Source organism: Oncorhynchus clarkii, chromosome 16 (assembly GCF_045791955.1).
Source record: "Oncorhynchus clarkii lewisi isolate Uvic-CL-2024 chromosome 16, UVic_Ocla_1.0, whole genome shotgun sequence".
In the NCBI taxonomy this organism is placed as follows: domain Eukaryota; kingdom Metazoa; phylum Chordata; class Actinopteri; order Salmoniformes; family Salmonidae; genus Oncorhynchus; species Oncorhynchus clarkii.
The window spans coordinates 39163185-39183673 of NC_092162.1; the positions used below are offsets into that span (position 1 = coordinate 39163185).

A 20489-nucleotide genomic window follows, 5' to 3' on the forward strand; every position below is an offset into this window, starting at 1 on the left:
TGACGTGACAGGTTCTCTTGCATCAACAGGGGTGACCTGTCCGCTCCTGATCCCCGGGTTCCTTCCCCTTTGACGGTGTCCTGCGGCTAGAGCCGTGCGTCTGGGAGGGGGTACTGTCACGTATACTCCCTCTCCGGCCTCTAGGTCATCAGGCTGCTGATTATCCCGCACACCTGTCACCGTCGTCTCGCGCACCTGCGCCTCATGACACTCACCTGGACTCCATCACCTCCTTGAGTATCTTCCCTTTTATCTGTCACTCCCCTTGGCTCTTTCCCTGGGATGTTGTTGACTCTGTTTTCATGTCGGTGCGTTGTTTGTGTTACGTGTTATTTGTTTATTAAAACACTCACTCCCTGAACTTGCTTCCCGACTCTCAGCGCACTCGTTACACCAGGCTAGTTACATCAGGGACAACCTCAGTTTGATGAGGCCCAGGTTCTTAGATAAGCCAGACACTGAGTGACTTTATTATTACGTGGCACAAACTTACTCAGAAGTCTTAGCTATGTTAACAGATGCACTGTAGATACAGTGCAACTGTTAAAGGTAAACTCGGGCGAAGTGACGTTGCCACGAGCAGCACCACGGATATTGAGACCAGTCTGTAGAGCAAACGAGACAAAATTGGGAAAACTAACTAAACAAACAGACAAAATGTCTGAATAAGATCAAAACTAATGCAAGAATTGCAAAATTGACCAAAAACCCCTCATCAACTTTCATGCCAGTAGATCAACATATCCAGTGAACCCAGAGAAACTTTCTCACACTATCTCTGGAGTATTTAGTTTCAGTTCCCTTTTACAGTTGGGGAACTAGTCAATATAAAGTCAACATTGAAACAAGAGTCTTATGGAGGTCAGAGAGAGGCCAGATTAGAACCCGTGACTAAAGACAGAGAGTGCGTCGCAAATGGTACCCAATTCCCTACATAGTGCACAGAAAGTTCATATATATTTCCAGAACTGCTAAAACCTTTCTTGGAAAGGAAGTTCTAGCGTCAGTCTTATATTCCCACCCCTCGTCTTCACAGCAAATCAAGTGGTTCGACTGCAGTTTAGTCGTTTCTGTAATTCGATTAAGCCTTTCAAATGATTATTTCTCATCTGTTAGAATGTGTCCTTGTAGACCATTTCTTTTCAAAGATTGTGGAATGTCAAAGCAGACTGCCCAGACTTTCCCTCCATTCTATTCAACCCTGTCCCGTGCGATTATTGCACAACAACAAAACAAAGAGTCCCAGCGAAGCCTGGAGAAAACAGAGACACACTGTGCTGCCCATAGACATTGGATGACATATCATTCTCTTTCCGTGGTGTTGCCTGGCACTGAAAGAATTCCCGAGAACAAACCCGGATCTCAACAGCTCACAGATGAATGTGGGGAAGGGAAAATACATGCTGCTACTGCTGCTCGAAATAAGGAAAACGTTTTTTGCTCTCTCTCTCTCTTCCCTGAGATTGTTGATGTGAGGCCTCCCAGCTGTGTATCTAGCTGCTGTACATAGGCCAAGAGGATCATATTCGGGACCATGAGATGAAGGAATTCACATAACTCAAATGAAGAAAAGATCTCACCCACACATCAGTGTAATAAAACATTCCCATAAAGGAGGCAAGTCATATTTGGATCATTGTGAGAGATGAACAGTTCAGTATTAGTCCAAATTGATCCACTGGGTCTAGATAGCTATATTTACTGGATTTAGACCCACTGTGAGCGTTGCAGACTTCCTTTTAAAGGATATTTCATGATGACCAAAGCTGGCTAAAATAGTGCAATATTCTCCTAGAGCTCCGACTGTGCTTCTGAGGAGGATAGCCTAATATAGTAACGAATACAAAAAGAGTGTTTGTTGCTGTAACACAAGAGCGAAACGAGACCGGATACCAGTTGTAATACCAGTAACAGTTTGTGTGTCATCCTCCATTACTCAGTTAGCTCCGCAAACGCTGGAGGGTTAGATCCAAGGGGTAAGAGGAGGGGTAGGGAGTGAATTGGGACCGGCCGTCTCAGAGAGGGTGTCCCAAATGACACCCTATTCCCTATGTAGTGTACTTCATTTGGCTAGAGCGCTATGGCTCTGGTCAAAAGTGCACTGCATAGGGAATAGGGTGTCACACTGTCTGTCCAGTCTCCATGGACGGCTCATAGTCAGATGAGACAGACAGTGTTAGTGATACAAAGGCAGTGAGCATCACACAAAAAAACAGCACACACACACACACACACACACACACACACACACACACACACACACACACACACACAGTGTATGTTAAGGCCTAATAATGAAGTTATGATTAAAGTTCAAGTGTAAAAGTGTTGTCTGCTTGATGCCTAATTATGTAGTTATAACATATTTACTACAGTCTATCTCTTAAACTCGCATCACTGAAAGACCCAAAGCCACATCTGCCCTGTAATTGTAGTCTTCGTAAACGCCAGGCTGCAAGAGGGAAAACCAGAGAAAATAAGAGGTTTGCCAGCAACAGGAAAACTGCTCTGAGAGAGCACATTCCAGCCAGACCCCGTTCGAGACAATGAGGGGTGGGACACAATTTTATTTAAAATCTCTTTAGGCCTAATCTTGCGCTTTAATCAGGAACAGAGCAAAGTTAGGTTGAAGGTTCCTAGGCGGGCTACGTAGGCTACTTTATCGAGATGGAGCCATGGGCTGTTTGTGAACTTATTTCAAAGCGGAAGGCTGACGTCTAGCCTATGTTCCAGCTCGGCTTCGTGTTTTCGGTTTATCAGTCAAAGATTTTAGACCGAGATTTCGCGTCACAGCGCCGCGCTTGAGACGAGACAAATCTGGTAAACTTGGACGGACCATATATCTTAGACAGAAAGGACGGGCGTTCATTTTCCCAGTCAGGTATCTTGGATATTCAGTTTAGAGTCGTTTCACTGAAGCAGAACTGAAATGATTTGACATAAATTTGGGAGGAGCGCCATATAAAAATACTGACTTTGATTCGCATCGAAACAGGAAAGGATGTGGAGAGATTCAAGGATTCAACATCTGGGACTGGGAACTTTCACCGAACTCAAAGGTTGACATATGAATGGAAGACGTATCTAATACATTCATTTTGGTTGTCTTTTAAAACTTTAAAGTAGTTTAAAAGACACATTTTGTTTGTAATATGGGACCAACGTGGCGCATGTCTGTGGTGATACATAATTTGGCTTCTTCGTGAAAAGCAAGAAGCTGCGCTTAAAAGGACAAATAAAACGGGTAAAAGTCTTCAAATATATATATTTTTATGATTTGAGTGTTATGTTGAATATTTAGTACGCTGCACATTTCATCTGACATTTGGGACAGCTGTTGCCTATTCGTTTAACCTTTTGTCTAGGTACGGATAGCTGTTTTAAATCAAATAGGTAGGTAAAACTTCGTTATTACAAGTCTGTCATGATTAGAATGTTGTAGGCTATCAAAAACGGATGCCTAACTGACATATTGACCACATCAGAAAAGCGTCAAACCACAGCGGTGCTTATTGGCTAGAACACCTGCACATGTTTCCACTCTAGATTGTCTCCAGTTTAGCGATGGCATTTCACCCCAAGGCACGGTTCAGTTTACAGAATAGCTGAACATTGCAAAACGTGTCCCTTATATTGAGTCCATGCAAAGCAAAACCCAGAGCCCGTATTCATAAGGCGCCTCTGCGTGGCCGTGCTGCCGATCTAAGATCGGTTTTGCCTTTTAGATCATGATAAGTGAGATTCTATGGTCAGAGGCGACATGATGCTAGATCAGGGGCAGTATTCATAAGGTGTCTCAGAGTAGGAGTGCTGATCTAGTATCAGGTCCCCCCCCCCCCTCATTCATTATGATCTAAACTCAAAACTGTTCCCGACATCACCACTCCTTCTCTGAGATGCTACATAAATATGGGCCCTAGTAGATCCTTTCCATCATTACTAGTTTATGAAGTGTTGTATGGGCTCTGATGAGACATGATGTAGGCCACCTGTAGTTGAGCTGGCAGGTGTGATTACATAGACCTGTGGGTGGAACACAACACATCAGCCACGGAGGCCTGTTTTGTCACTGCAAAGTCTTCTTTCACTCAGGTGTGAAGGAACCATCTCTCAACACACCTCTGCCACCATGGTTCACTACAGCTGCATATCTTCAGTGTTTTAGCGTTTTCACAATGACTATGTGGTTCTAGCAGAAGGCCCTATGATTAAATAGAAATACAAGAACAGAACAGAACTGTATTGCAACTCATGCAAATGCTGTACATCAACTTTTGCATAAGCTGAATCCAATGACTAGTGGTGCTTTACACAGAATAAATTAGGCCCTATTGTGCCGTAGCTCTAAGGTTTGTAAATCCCTTGGAAGTATTTTGTTCCCTTAAAAAACATGTCTTTGCCTTTTATAATTGTATCATCATGTTGGTTTAAGCATGGGGGTATAGAGGGAAAGCTGATCCTACCTCACATGTGAGAAGAGAACACACACAATGGGTGCGTCGCAAATTGCACATTATCCCATACATAGAGCACTACTTTTGACCAGAGTCATATGGTCCCTAGTCAAAAGTGGTGCACTAAATAGGGAATAATGTGCCAAATGGGATTTAATTGAAGCATGTAGACAAACGATAAGCCTGGCTTTGTCACGTCTGTCTAATGCAGATACAATCAGACATACCAGACCAGACAAGTCTCCCTCTCATCATAACAAGCTCTGAGTCACAACAATCACAGGATTAAAGCTGTAAAGCCTTTACTAAACAACAGATGCTAAACAATCATGGCTAACTGTGGATAAACAGTGAAAGATGAATAATTATCTGAATGATAAAGATATACAGTACATGGTCAAAAGTATGTATACACCACTCTAAATGAGTGGATTCATCTATTTCAGCTACACCCGTTGCTGACAGGTGTATAAAAGCACACCGCCATGCAATCTCCATAGACAAACAGTGGCAGTAGAATGGCCCATACTGAAGTGCTCAGTGACTTTCAATGTGGCACCGTCATAGGATGCCACCTTTCCAACAAGTCAGTTTGTCAAATGTCTGCCCTGCTAGAGCTGCCCCCGGTCAACTGTAAGTGCTGTTATTGTGAAATGGAAACGTCTAGGAGCAACAACGGCTCAGCTGTGAAGTGGTAGGCCACACAAGCTCACAGAACGGGACCACCAAGTGCTGAAGCGCGTATCGTCTAAAAAATCTTCTGTCCTCGGTTGCAACACTCACTACCGAGTTCCAAACTGCCTAAGGAAGCAACGTCAGCACAATAACTGTTCATCGGGAGCTTCATGAAATGGGTTTCCATGGCCGAACAGCCGCACACAAGCCTAAGATCACCATGTGCAATGCCAAACTTGCTGGCATTGGAAACACGTTCTCTGGCAGTCCGATGGATGAATCTGGGTTTGGCAGATGCCAGGAGAACCCTACCTACCCAAATGCATATTATTAGTGCCAACTGTAAAGTTTGGTGGAGGAGGAAAAATAGTCTGAGGCTGTTTTTCGTGGATCGGGCTAGGCCCCTCAGTTCCAGTGAAGGGAAATCTTAACGCTACAGCATACAATAACATTCTAGATTATTATTTTCTTCCAACTTTGTGGTAACACTTTGGGGTAGGCCCTTTCCTGTTTCAGCATGACAATACCCCCATGCACAAAGCGAGGTCCATACAGAAATGGTTTGTCGAGATCAGTGTGAAGAACTTGACTAGCCTGCACAGAGCACTGACCTCAACCCCATCAAACATCTTTGGGATGAATTGGAAGGCCTAATTGGAAGGCTTTATCGCCCCACATCGGTGCCCGACCTCACTAATGCTCTTGTGGATTAATGGAAGCAAATCCCAGCAGCAATGTTCCATTATCTAGTGGGAAACATTCCCAGAAGAGTGTTTGGCTATTATAGTAGCAAAGGGGGGACCAACTCCATATTAATGCCCATGATTTTGAAATTAGATGTTCGTCGATCAGGTGTCCACATACTATTGGCCATGTATTGTAGCTAGATATTGTTATGTCATCTGAGCTATGCAGTCAGTTGTCTTACAAATGACTTGTATATATTGTATATATGCCATTTAGCACACTTTTATTCATGCAGAAGAGTAGCAGAGTTGTAGAAGAGTTCCTTCAGTTGCATTAGGCAGATAGAGGCCCATTGCAGGAGGTTGGAGTCAGTTTGCTGTAGCCTCTTCCACTGGTGGCCTCCCAGCTAGCACATTTGGCTCCCTGGAAGTTGTGGGAACGTACGTTTTTGGTTTCCCATTGGTACTGAAAACGAAGCCATAGGTTTCCTGAGCTGTACTATGGTTCCTGAGCTGTACAAACATTTTCCTGTGAGGTTTTATTGATGTCCTGAGAATGGAAATGATAGGTTATTTGAAGGTAATTAAATAACGTTCTGAGAACATTGTCTTAAAGTTATGAATATTTTGAACGAAATGTTAAGGTTATTTGGATGTTTTTGAATAACTTCCTTAAAAACATTCACTGAGTGTTTCGACTTCAAATAACACTGCTAGCTTAGGTTAACTGTTTTGAACTCCAAGTACAGATAGGACACATGGAAATGTTTATTTATTTTATTTTTATTTCACCTTTATTTAACCAGTAGGCCAGTGGGGAACAAGTTCTCGTTTACAACTGCGACCTGGCCAAGATAAATCAAAGCAGTGCGACACAAACAACAACACAGAGTTACACATGGAATAAACAAAAGTACAGTCAATAATACAATAGAAAAAGTTCTATATACAGTGTGTGCAAATGGCGTGAGGAGGTAAGGCAATAAATAGGCCATAGTAGCGAAGTAATTACAATTTAGCAAATTAACACTGGAGTGATAGATGTGCGGATGATGATGTGCAACTAGAAATACTGGTGTGCAAAAGAGCAAAAAAGTAAATAAAAACAATATGGGGATGAGGTAGGTAGATTGGAAGGGCTATTTACAGATGGGCTGTGCACAGCTGCAGAGATCAGTTAGCTGCTCAGATAGCTGATGTTTAAAGTTAGTGAGGGAGATATAAGTCTCCAAATACAGTGATTTTTGCAATTCGTTCCAGTCATTTGCAGCAGAGAACTGGAAGGAAAGGCTTTGGGGATGACCAGTGAAATATACCTGCTGGAGTGCGTGCTACGGGTGGGTGTTGTTATGGTGACCAGTGAGCTGAGATAAGGTGGAGCTTTACCTAGCAAAGACTTATAGATGACCTGAAGCCAATGGGTCTGGCGGCGAATATGTAGTAAGGGCCAGCCGACGAGAGCAGTGGTGGGTGGTATATGGTGCTTTGGTGACAAAACGGATGGCACTGTGATAGACTGCATCCAGTTTGCTGAGTAGAGTTTTGGAGGCTATTTTGTAAATGACATCGCCGAAGTCGAGGATCGGTAGGATAGTCAGTTTTACTAGGGTATGTTTGGCGGCGAGAGTGAAGGAGGCTTTGTTGCAAAATAGGAAGCCGTATACAGAATGGTGTCGTCTGCGTAGAGGTGGATCAGGGAATCAAGAGCGACATCGTTGATATATACAGAGAAAAGAGTCGGCCCGAGAATTGAACCCTGTGGTATCCCCATAGAGACTGCCAGAGGTCCGGACAACAGGCCCTCCGATTTTACACACTGAACTCTATCTGAGAAGTAGTTGGTGAACCAGGCGAGGCAATCGTTTGAGAAACCAAGGCTGTTGAGTCTGCCGATAAGAATACGGTGATTGACAGAGTCGAAAGCCTTGGCCAGGTCGATGAAGACGGCTGCACAGTACTGTCTTTTATCGATGGCGGTTATGATATAATTTAATACCTTGAGCGTGGCTGAGGTGCACCCGTGACCAGCTCGGAAACCGGATTGCACAGAGGAGAAGGTATGGTGGGATTCGAAATGGTCAGTGATCTGTTTATTAACTTGGCTTTCAAAGACTTTAGAAAGGCAGGGCAGGATGGATATAGGTCTGTAACAGTTTGGGTCTAGAGTGTCACCCCCTTTGAAGATGGGGATGACCGCGGCAGCTTTCCAATCTTTAGGGATCTCGGGCGATACGAAAGAGAGGTTGAACAGACTGGTAATAGGGGTTGCAACAATGGCAGCGGATAATTTTAGAAAGAGAGGGTCCAGATTGTCTAGCCCAGCTGATTTGCACGGGTCCAGGTTTTGCAGCTCTTTCAGAACATCTGCTATCTGGATTTGGGTGAAGCAGAAGCTGGGGAGGCTTGGACAAGTAGCTGCGTGGGTTGCGGATTTGTTGGCCGGGGTTGGGGTAGCCAGGAGGAAAGCATGGCCAGCCGTAGAGAAATGTGTGTTGAAATTCTCGATTAATGTGGATTTATCGGTGCTGACAGTTTTTCCTAGCCTCGGTGCAGTGGGCAGCTGGGAGGAGGTGCTCTTATTCTCCATGGACTTTACAGTGTTCCAAAACTTTTTGGAGTTAGAGCTAAAGGATGCAAATGTCTGTTTGAAAATGCTAGCCTTTGCTTTCCTGACTGACTGGGTGTATTGGTTCTTGACTTCCCTGAAAGTTGCATATCGCGGGGACTATTCGATGCTAGTGCAGTCCACCACAGGATGTTTTTGTGCTGGTCGAGGGCAGTCAGGTCTGGAGAGAACCAAGGGCTATATCTGTTCTTAGTTCTACATTTTTTTGAAAGGCGCATGCTTATTTAAGATGGTGAGGAAATTACTTCTAAAGAATGACCAGGCATCCTCTACAGACGGGATGAGGTCAATATCCTTCCAGGATACCCGGGCCAGGTCGACTAGAAAGGCCTGCTCGCAGAAGTGCTTTAAGGAGCGTTTGACAGTGATGAGGGGTGGTCGTTTGACAGCGGACCCATAGCGGATGGAGGCAATGAGGCAGTGATTGCTGAGATCCTGGTTGAAAACAGCAGAGGTGTATTTGGAGGGAAATTTACTTGTGGCACGGCATCAGTGAGATTCAAACTAATGGTGTTCTGTTTTCTATCAATGGAATTCGTCCACTGCGCCACCAGGATGTTAACTCATACAAAGCTGTTAATTTTAGTCTATTCAAACAGACCCCATTTCAAAGGAAACAAGCACTCATTGAGATCAGGTGTATCCAATTAGTGGGCAAGGCCAACACACCTGAACACACTTAACAAGATAGAGGCTTGAGAGAGCTTTGTTGATGCTAAGAATTGATTGTATATGAATATAAATAACATTCTTAGAACATTCTTTGAATTCCCTAATGCTTTCTTGTGGTTTTTGTGGAAAGTTTTCTTAATGTTTGCAGAAAACGTTGTGCGGAAGTACTGAAATTCCTACAGAAGAACGTTGTTTCTTAACGTTCTCGGAACTATTTGAGAACATTCCCAATGTCAAACCAGTTGGAGAAAACGTTCTTGGAACATTACCAAACGTAATTAAATGTAACCATGTTTGTACTTTTGGGAAACGTTCTGTTATAGGAATGAAATACCAAGAAAATAATGTTATTTTGTCAAGTTCTTTAAATGTGCTGAGCATGTTTCAAAGCCAAGAAACCCCTGCACCATTCCCAGAAAGTTGTGGGAAGGTTGTATGCAAAATAACCATAAGAAAACCAAGCTCTAACCAAGTAGTATTTTTAGAAGTATTTATTGGCATCCCCAATTAGCCGCTGCCAAGGCAGTGGCTACTCTTCCTGGGTTCCAAACAGGAAACAAAACAACAAATAAAAAACATAATATAATATACATAATAAACATAATACTACATAACACAACACTACATAATACTACATAACACTACATAATACTACATAACACTACATAATACTACATAACACTACATAATACTACATAACACTACATAATACTACATAACACTACATAATACTACATAACACTACATAATACTACATAATACTACATTATCTCCTGCCTCTGCCTTACGCTTCAGAAACAGGAGACGGCTCCTGCCCTATGAGCCGTTCCGGCTCGCACAAGACGAGGCTCATGCAAGACCACCCACCAACATAATAAAATAGAAAAAATATCAAAATGGCTGTCTCTCCACAGTCCCCGTTGTGCCGTAAGGCGTTCTTTTATCTGTTTTTTTGAATCTGGTTTAATTGCTAGCTTGAGTTACCTGGGGTGGCAGAGAGTTCCATGTAGTCATGGCTCTATTTAATACTGTGCATTTCCCAGCCTGTGTTCCGAACCTGGGGACTGTGTAGAGACCTCTGGTTGCATGTCTTGTGTTTTACCGATGAGTGTCCGAACTGTGTGCCAACTGCTTGAACAGACAGTTCGGTACCACCGAGCTCTAAGAAACATGGTTCTCAGAACGTTATGTGCTCGCTGGGTTGCCTCTCCTCCCCCCCCCCCCCCCCCCACCGCAACATAAATGTAATCCAGATGGAATGGGAGATGGGACTGTGAAGTCAAAGCTTTTAAGATGAGAGGAAGAGATGACAATGGCTGTGTTTTCCCACGGGTCGGTGTGACCGCCGTGGTGTTGTGGACAGAGTGGAGACAAACGACAGGGAAGCGGAGAAAGGAAGTGGGCTGTGTGTGTGTGACTGGTCTGCCTCTGCCTGTCTGCGATGGCTTAGGCAGATTACTCATCTCTACCCAGATCTGATGGTAGATCTGGACGAGAGGGGGAATCAGAGGCAGACAGTATGGTTCGTGCTCCTCCATAGAGAATAGGCCAATTCAATGGGTGGAGCTGTGTTTACAGAATAGTCGTCTTCCTAAGGGCCATATTAAAACACAGCAGATATGTAGACTGCTGCATGATACAGTAACAAATAGCACGCGCCCCCCCCCAAAAAAAATGTTTTGTTCTTGCTTTACTTTAGACTTAAACATTTTCTTTAATTCAACGCAAAGCAGCTCTGAGGTTTCAGCTGCTAGGCCTTTCTCAAGGGATGCATGGTACAGGAAGTAGTATCGAACCCTCTCCTAGTCAGTGTTTAATAATGCACCGTGATGGAAATGTGGTACGTGGTGCAGCCGCTGAGCTGAGAACCCTGATTGTGGTGTCGCGGCCTTGTTCCTCATTGCCAAACCAGAACTCTGTGGTGTTCTCATATCAAGATCGTTGAGTTGAGCCCGGAGACACACCATTTGTGCAACAGCAACAAAAAGCCCAGCGGTAAAGATGCCTGTTTAAAGATTTAAGACAGTTTTGCAAAGTTGTGGCCTGTTTTGTCAGTTTTATCATAGACATACACTATAGTGTATTGTGTTTTCTACGTCCTTGAGCGGTACCACAGGAGGTTGGGGGCACCTTAATTGAGGGGGACGGGGCTCTTGGTAACGGCCGGAGCGGAACACGCGGAATGGTACCAAGTACATCAGACACACGGTTTCCATGTTGTTGATGCCATTCCATCGGACTCCGCTCCCAGACGTTATTGTGAGCCGTCCTCCCCGCAGCAGCAGGGTTAGGGTTAGGCACATGAACTGACTCCCATCGTTTCCCTGGGGAAAACGCAGGGGCTCCGAATCAACACAGACAGTTGCAACATGTGGCATTTCATTTCAAGCATTCGTTGTTTGTGCAATAGCTGGAAGTCCGTCTGCCAAATATCCTGTGGGCTGTTTTCATTGCTCAGCCGTTTCAGGAACAGAGCCCGTGTTTTCCACTGATATCACGCAGTACATGACTTGTGAACCTGCATGAGTGTCAATTTAATGATGGTAGGTGGTTGCTTATGAAAGGGTGCACTCTACGCTATAGTGTAACACTCTACGCTATAGTGTAACATTCTACGCTATAGTGTAACACTCTACGCTATAGTGTAACACTCTACGCTATAGTGTAACACTCTACGCTATAGTGTAATAAGCCTGCCTGGTTCCTCAACAACTGGTTTGACAGAGCAGCAATATTCTTTCTTTGCGACTATGGCAGGGCACAAGCACTACTCCAAAGGATGACCATACACACCAATCAGTAGCCACACACCCCCCTGTTCAGTTCACCAGCTTAAAGTACACACAACACCAAAAGAATGCTGAAACCAACCCTGTCCCATTGCCTAGAAACCCAGCCTCTACCCTCTCTAGCTTGCGTGACCCACAGCAGCGCAGACCTAAACAATGAGCAGGTACACACACACACACACGCACACACACAATGAGCAGGTACACACACACGCACACACACAATGAGCAGACCTGAGTCTCCTTCCAGGGCGCGGCTTCTCAATGGCAGGAAGCATAGCAATCAATATTTACACTGTGATCCGGGCTGCCATGGAGCTGACAGGCCTGAGTCTGGGCCTGGGTAGCTTGCTACACAGTACACAAACACACATACACGAGCAGAACGCACACACACACACACACAGGGGTTTGACACACAAACACACAGGGCCGGGTAGTGCAGAGTGCTGCCTTTCCCTAAGTCAACCCCCCCCTCTTCTATCCAAACCACCACCCACTCCAATTACAGAGCAGGCAGACTGACTGGACCCTGGGCCTGACGCTCTCTCTGTTGTTGTTTCTGACCTCATAACTTCCTCTGCTGACAGACTGGGAGTCAGTGGGAATGACTAGAGCTGTGTGGCTCCAACCTGCAGCTGGGCCTGGCGTTGTCATGCTAACGTTAGCCGGAACCCAAATTGTGGACTCCATTGTGTCTCTACCCAATGTTGTAGGAATGTTTGCTGGGCTGGAGCTGCGTCGATCTTGCGGCAGCTGTTTCCATTTGGTGTTTTCATTTCAGAGATGCCCAGTCAGCTTAGCCACAGCAGCCGGGCCTAGGCTATCATGCTCAGAGAGAGAGAGAGTGGGAGGACAGATTGGTAGGAGCCAAGAGAGAGAGAGATAGATCGAGGGAGGAGAGGGAAAATGAGAGGAAACTGCTCAGGAGTTAATGAAACAGTGTGAGAGAGAGAGAGAGAGAGAGAGAGAGAGAGGACAGAGAGAGACAGACAGAGAGAGAGAGAGACAGAGAGGGAGAGGAAGACAGAGAGAGAGAGAAACAGAGAGAGAAAGAGAGACAGACAGAGAGAGAGAGAGAGAGACAGAGAGAGAGAGAGACAGAGACAGAGAGAGAGAGAAACAGAGAGAGAAAGAGAGAGAGAGAGAGAGCGAGAGAGAGAGGACAGAGAGGGAGAGAGAGACAGAGAGAGAGAGAGAGAGAGAACTGTCTGTCCCGTATCTTGCATCGAGTGCCTAAAGCATAATCGATGCCGCTCTAATCGTTGTCTTGTCTCTCTGACAGAGAATGGGGGGTGCTGCCATGGTCACAGTGCTGCTGGCTGGGATGTGCCTGTGGACCTCCACAGCTCATGCAGGTAGGTCAACAAAGAATGTGTGCGTGTGTGTGTGTCCTTTGAGTGTGCTAGCTTACGTAATCACCCGTGTGTGTGCTCGTTGTAATATCTTTGTGTTTGTGTACCTGCGCTGGTGTGTATCTGAGTGTGAATGAGCTTGTTGTTGCTGCTGCTGGGGAATCAGCTAGGTGCAGATGCATGTGTAGATGAGAAGTGCTCGTTGTCGTACGGTAGTGAAACAATAGAGCAGAGGAAGTCTGCGTCTTCCTGCCGTGCCTGTGCGAGTGCTGCTGCTGCTGCGACCCCTGACCTGCAGGCCTCGGGGAGAAAAAAGAGAGACAACCCTTCAGTCCCTCAGTGACCACTTCCTCACCTCTCTGGTCTCCACTGAGGCCTCTAGACTCTACCCAGCCCAAGGCAGGCCCACCAGACCTGCTCTTTCTCATGCCTCTTTTGTATTTTGCAGATCAGTCATCTGTGGGATCGCCGTCCGGGGGTAAGTTTGTTTCTGTGTTATAATGTGAACCACAGTTGCTCGTCACTAGTCCTCGGTATCACACTCCCGGGGGAAAAAAAGTTGGCAAAAAAAATGGCACTAGAGTTTACACCGACAGAATCACTGGCGAAACAGTGGTGCTGTGATGGAGGAAGGCCCGATCGATTGAGATTGTTGTGTGTCGCATCGAATCCAAGTCAATGTGTCACGGGACAGGATGCAACAGGTGCAAACAATCCCGGTGAACGGTTGCTCACAAAAGCTCTTCCTCAACAAGGCAGCGTTCAACCTCAGAGGGTCGAATCAGATTAGTCCAGAATAGGATCTTAAAAATAGAAAAAAAGAAGCACGGAAAGCAAAAGCTAGGTCAGATAAGAATGAACACAAGCGAGAAGTAAAACACAAGACCAGCACCAGGCGGGGGATAAAACGTCACTGGGCAGCAGGATATATAAAAAAACGTAGATTCATAAATAGTAGATTATGTGGTGAGAGTGTGTGTGCATGATATGTGTGTGTGTGTGTGTAGGTGGGTGCGAGTGTATGTGGTGTCTTACTGTGTGTGTGTGTGTGTGTGTGTGTGTGTGTGTGTGTGTGTGTGTGTGTGTGTGTGTGTGTGTGTGTGTGTGTGTGTGTGTGTGTGTGTATACGCACGCAGCTCACACACTCGCCGGTTCCCTCTCCCCCCAGGCCGTGACGGTGTCACCGACCTGCTGTGTACATGTGAGAACAAGAAGGGGACGTGTAGGAACGGCACCTGTAGAGGTGCCTACTGCTTCTACACCAAGGTGCATGGCAGAGAGGAGAGGGGCTGCTTCCACAAGGACCACTACAAGGAGCAGTGTTACACCAGCTTCCAGGGACTGTACGTCCACTGCTGCACCAAGAACCTCTGTAACATCAACAGCACCGCTCCCCCAGACCCAGGTCAGAACACTGCGGCTCCGGCTGGAACTTCCCCTCAAACAGTCTAGAACCCCTTGTCATATCTGGGCCTTAAGGTTCCATGTTTTTATTTTATTTTTTATCCTTCCCCTCTATAATCAGGTAAGGATTCAGACCTCAGTCATACAGGCTTCTAATGGGAACTCGGTGTCTGGTGCCCCCTGGTGGCTGACAGGGGTAATGCCATGAGTCAATAATAAGATGCTGTGTGTCATATGACCAACTTTCTTTTTTTATAGAAAATAAACGTTTCTGGAGCAACATCGTCTCTATCGTATCTGGTTGGAGGTCCTGACCAGTTTGAACAGCACCGTGGGCAGCTTAAATCGAAGTCTGTCGTTGTACTGCTACTCACTCTTGCCTGTATGCCCATGTGCCCATTGTCCATTAGTTGAGCCTACGAGGGAGGAGGACAGCGTGATTCTGCTGGTGGCAGTCCCTCTGCTGGTGTTGCTGATCCTGTCCGTGGCTGTGTGTGGCCTGGTGCTGTGGCTACGCTCCAGACGACAGCACCACAGGCTGGGCTACAGAGAGGACCGTGACGTCTCCATGCTCAAGGTGCCCAGTGGGACAGACCCTACCTACGGGGTAAGAATGGGACTTCGTTTAATCGACATGCACAGGAGGAAATGATGTCATAGAATCACTAGTAAAATCCCAGGCGCTTTGGCAATAATATGTTTATTTATGTACTACATGAAAACCAGTGGCGGGCGGCTGTGGTCCTTGACCTGTGTGACTCTCTCTGTGTAGGAAATCTTCGATGAGTTCTGTACCTCAGGCAGTGGGACTGGCCTGCCGTACCTGGTGCAGAGGACCATGGCTCGGCAGATCTCTCTGGTCGAGTGTGTCGGTGAGGCATCCCCCTCACTTAATTCCCTGCCTCCTTTTCTATCAGCCTCGCTCTCTGTCAGTCTCTCATTCGTCCATAGCTGCAGCGCTATACAGACCCCGTGAACTCACTTGCCAGGGTCTCATGGACCTGCTGAAGAAGACAGGGTAGCCTCAAGCGCTACTAGTCTACTAGACATACTAATCCCCCTCCATGGCTGCTGTTATGTCTGAGAAGTCTCTGCGTCTCTGTCCCCTGTCCTTCTATCCCCAGGTAAGGGCCGGTATGGAGAGGTGTGGAGGGGCACCTGGATGGGAGAGAGTGTTGCCGTGAAGATCTTCTCCTCCAGAGATGAGCAGTCCTGGTTCCGAGAGACCGAGATCTACAACACTGTACAGCTCAGACACGACAACATCCTGGGTGAGCCGGCGTAACCTGGAACCCGTGTGGTGCAACGAGACAAACACATATACATTGCCTCCCGATGCTATGGTTTTGGTCTGGACTAATTGCTTGCACTAAACCGGCGCGTACAGATACCTGTGTCACGTGTCAATGAATGTAATTCTTTCTATGTTGTGGCTGGAGAAATGCACTGTGACAACCCAGTGCGCACGTATCGAGAGTTTAATGCAGGGACCATCAACTAGATTCAGCCGCGGGTCGATTTGATTTTTTTCTTGAGCGGATGGTCGGGGAGGGGGGAGCCTGGAACATAATTCCAAATCATTTGTAGACCGCAAGAAGCCCAAACAGACATAATATTTGACTAAGACAATCATTTGAAATCTTGCATCCGTTTGTATACGATCACGTCTCTCCATTACGGGCGGGAATACAGCGGCTGGATAGGAATACAGATTTCTACGACTAAAATAACTTGGAGCCGATTTCCTGTTTTTACAGTCTTTTATGTCCAAACCATGAAAAACAAAGTATAATAAAACAACCCATCTGGTAAACCCTGGTCTACTGTATCCTTCAATTCCTACCAACGCCAACGCGGGATCTCATCGTTAACATGCTGCGTTGTTGTCTCCCCCCCCCCCAGGCTTCATAGCATCTGACATGACTTCTAAGAACTCCAGCACCCAGCTGTGGCTGATCACCCACTTCCACGAGCTGGGTAGTCTCTACGACTTCCTCCAGTACAGCAGCCTGGACCCCGAGGGCTGCCTAAGGATGTGCCTGTCTGTAGCCTGCGGCCTGGTCCACTTCCACACTGAGATACTCAGCTGCCAGGGCAAGCCTGCCATCGCCCACCGAGACCTGAAGAGCCGGAACATCCTGGTCAAGAGGAACGGACAGTGCTGCATCGCCGACCTGGGTGAGAGGAGGAGGTGGGAGGGGAGGAAAGGGCTGGAAGGAGAGGGCTGGAGGGGAGCAAGACCAGAGCTAGGCTGCTAGGAATGGACCGAGAAAGGAGGGCAATTCCATTCTATTCTATGAATTGCTGCTGCCTGTTTATGATACGCCTGGAGAGACCACGTAGACAGCATTCCCTAACTTTTTCCTGTGTTCGTGGGTTGTGTTCAATGTGGCACGCTGTAGGGAAGAAGTTGTTGTTGTACGAATTCAGGTACGACCTCCCCTGTTTCACTCTGTTGCGAAATGTTTTCTCCCTACTGAACATAGCCCTGTTGTGTCTCCAGGCCTGGCTGTGATGCATTCTCAGACCAGCGATTACCTGGACGTGGGGAACAACCCCAGGGTGGGTACCAAACGCTACATGGCCCCAGAGGTTCTGGATGAGACCATCCGCATGGACATCTTTGAGTCGTACAAGCAGACAGACATCTGGTCCCTGGGCCTGGTTCTCTGGGAGATTTCTAGACGGACCATGGTCAACGGTAACCACACACGAACACGCGCATGATTGAACAAGTAAATACTTTCAAAGTATACCATCTACTGGAGCAAATGGTATTGAGAATACATGTCACACTGTCTTAGTACTACTCTCAGTACTATTGTAGAGTGTAGGAGGGGATGAGCCCATGTCTCTCATCACTACAACGTTGTTCTTTCTGGGAGTCTGTGTGTGTTTCTGTCTCTATCCTCTCTCATGATTAGCCCTCTAGTAATTATAAACACTCTTATCTAGTGTCAGCACTCTCCCGCCTCACATAGTCCAGATACTCTCTCACACGCACGCACGCACACACACAACCAGACCTCCCAGAACAATACACTCTCTGTCCAGGGATTCAGTATTTCTCAGTTCTGTTTTTAGTCCAACATATATATATAGCCCAACAGTCCTAATCTCAACTTCAGTGTACTGTTTCAGTCCCTGTGCGAAGTGAAATATGTATACAATCCAAATCTAATATAGTCCGAGAGAAGATTCGATCCTAGTCTGAGAGAAGATAAGCGTGACTTATCTTTGATGTCGTCTTCTCCGGTTCTGTTTTCTCCGTCTTGAAATCTTGGAACGTTATTTCAATGTCACCTTAGTGTCACGATGTCTCGTTTTCCCACCAAACACTCCCCACCTCCATCACCATTTGCATAAAATGGTATGTTGGCTGACCTTTGACCTGGAATGAAGACACAGTCATACTGGTGCTGACTGTACAGTATCTGTAACATGTATTCATTGTGTGTGATTGTGTGTTCCAGGGATAGTGGAGGAGTACCGGCCGCCCTTCTTTGACATGGTGCCCTCTGACCCCAGCTTTGAGGAGATGAAGAAGGTGGTGTGTGTAGACCAGCAGAGACCCAGTCTGCACAACAGACTGCACTCGCACCCGGTGAGAAACACACACACAAGCATTTGTTTGGGGTGACTTGTAAAAGCTCTGCAGTTCTTGTCTTATGGTATCTCTCTCTCCCCCCCCCCCTCTCTATCTCTCTCTCCCTCTCTCTCTCTCTCCCTCCCTCTCTCCCCCTCTCTCTCTCTACCCCTCTCCCTCCTCTCCCTCCCTCTCTCTCTCTCACTCTCTCTCTCTCCCTCTCTCTCCCTCTCTCTCTCCCTCTCTCTCTCTCTCTGTCTCTATCTCTCTCTCTCTCTCCCCGCTCTCCCTCCCTCTCTCTCTCTCTCTCTCTCCCTCTCTCCCTCCCTCTCTCTCTATATATATATGTCTCTCTCTATATGTCTGTGTACAGATCCTGGCTTCCATTGCCAAGGTAATGAAGGAGTGTTGGTTCCAGAGCCCCCCAGCCCGACTCACAGCTCTCCGTGTCAGAAAGACTCTCTCCAAGCTGGACCAGGACCATGGCTACCCCACAGAGAAACTCAAAATGGACCTGTAGGCCTCGACACCGGACTGCAAGCAGGACGTCTAGACCTCAACATAAGACTACGACCAGCACACCAAAAGTAGGGCTTATAGTCTTATATAGAGACGATCTATATCCTCTCCTACTACTTAAGACTCTGTGTCCCATATATCTAGTGCTTCTTCCTAAAAGGCTGTCGCCTGGATCATGTAATCTGGAATGCAATCGAAAAATGTTATGTATTTGCTTTGGCCTATTTATCTGCTGAGATCTGGAATGGGAAGCATAGCAACCGACACATTTGGACTTGGATCATTCTATGGACAGAACCATTTGCCGGTAACGGCCTGATTACTCCTGTTGAAAGAGTTCACCGAGTTCCGGTCTTCCGTAGAGCATGGACACTGTCTTCCATAGAGCATGGACACTGTCTTCCATAGAGCATGGACACTGTCTTCCATGGAGCGTGGACACTGTCTTCCATAGAGCATGGACACTGTCTTCCATAGAGCGTGGACACTGTCTTCCATAGAGCATGGACACTGTCTTCCATAGAGCACGGACACTGTCTTCCATAGAGCATGGACACTGTCTTCCATAGAGCACGGACACTGTCTTCCATGGAGCGTGGACACTGTCTTCCATAGAGCATGGACACTGTCTTCCATAGAGCATGGACACTGTCTTCCATAGAGCATGGACACTGTCTTCCATAGAGCATGGACACTGTCTTCCATAGAGCACGGACACTGTCTTCCATAGAGCGTGGACACTGTCTTCCATAGAGCACGAACACTGTCTTCCATAGAGCGTGGACACTGTCTTCCATAGAGCATGGACATTGTCCTCTCCTTAGGGGCCCACAGGATTGAGGGATCTTCAGAGTTTGGTGGATGTGATGTCCTTGTGGGAATGGGTGTCTCACCGTTGGATCAGTGAGACCTTGTGGACATAGCGTGATCATTTCAAGTGGCCGTTTAATGCCTCGCTGGTTTCTTAATTGTTTTGATGCACTATACAGGATCTATACGTATTGATTTATTTTGCATTTCCTGAAAACCTTTTCAGCTGACCATATACAGTGCCCTTGTAATGCTCCCATTACTGCAATGTGTTACTCTTGATGATATTGTAAGCACAGAGCTAATAAATCAGTTCGATCTACTCTTAACAATAGGATGTTTCTTTCACCCGATTTACTGTTAAAAGCTGTTTTAAAGTTAAAGTACTTCTATATTTTACGATGTTCATTATATACATGCATTTGTTTTTAATCTGAAATTATATCTGCAATACTTTCAGCACAGAATTACCATCATTACCATCACTACCGTTCAACAATATTGAAAAAGGGAAATAAATAAAAACCATCACGTTGTTTACAGGGTGTTTCATTTGTCTTTGGATGCATATTTGTAATCCTACTCAAATTGGTTCAAATGTGTTTCCATGCTGCTCACCTCACTCTGAAAGGTAATCTGAATTAGGCTACTAAAAGCTGTTACGTTGGTAGGGAAAAAGAACCTGCAGTTTTATAATTGTCCACCAGGGGGTACTAGACACTAAATTGTCCACACCACTGAATGATCCTTTTGGTTCAATGGAGTAATCTTCAGCTATATATTTGTTTTTTAGCGTATGCCAATATAATCAACAACTATTATCAAAATGTGCATTTTTGCATATTCACTTTGACTTCCATTTTTACTTAAAAAATAAATACATTCAGATGTTAACTTGAAGTCAGTTGGCATT

General features: G+C 46.0%; 1 protein-coding gene across 1 annotated transcript; it reads left to right on the forward strand.

Moving 5' to 3' along the window:
- Positions 1 to 2434: 2434 nt before the first annotated feature.
- LOC139368412 (activin A receptor like type 1) lies at positions 2435 to 20101 on the forward strand. Its single transcript, XM_071107271.1, has 11 exons — positions 2435 to 3244; positions 13188 to 13260; positions 13706 to 13735; positions 14426 to 14662; positions 15072 to 15268; positions 15434 to 15533; positions 15786 to 15932; positions 16564 to 16839; positions 17165 to 17362; positions 18135 to 18265; positions 18621 to 20101. The coding sequence occupies exons 2-11, from the start codon at positions 13191 to 13193 to the stop codon at positions 18765 to 18767; spliced, it is 1533 nt and encodes a 510-aa protein (XP_070963372.1). The 5' UTR covers positions 2435 to 3244; positions 13188 to 13190; the 3' UTR covers positions 18768 to 20101.
- The last annotated feature ends 388 nt before the right edge of the window (positions 20102 to 20489 follow it).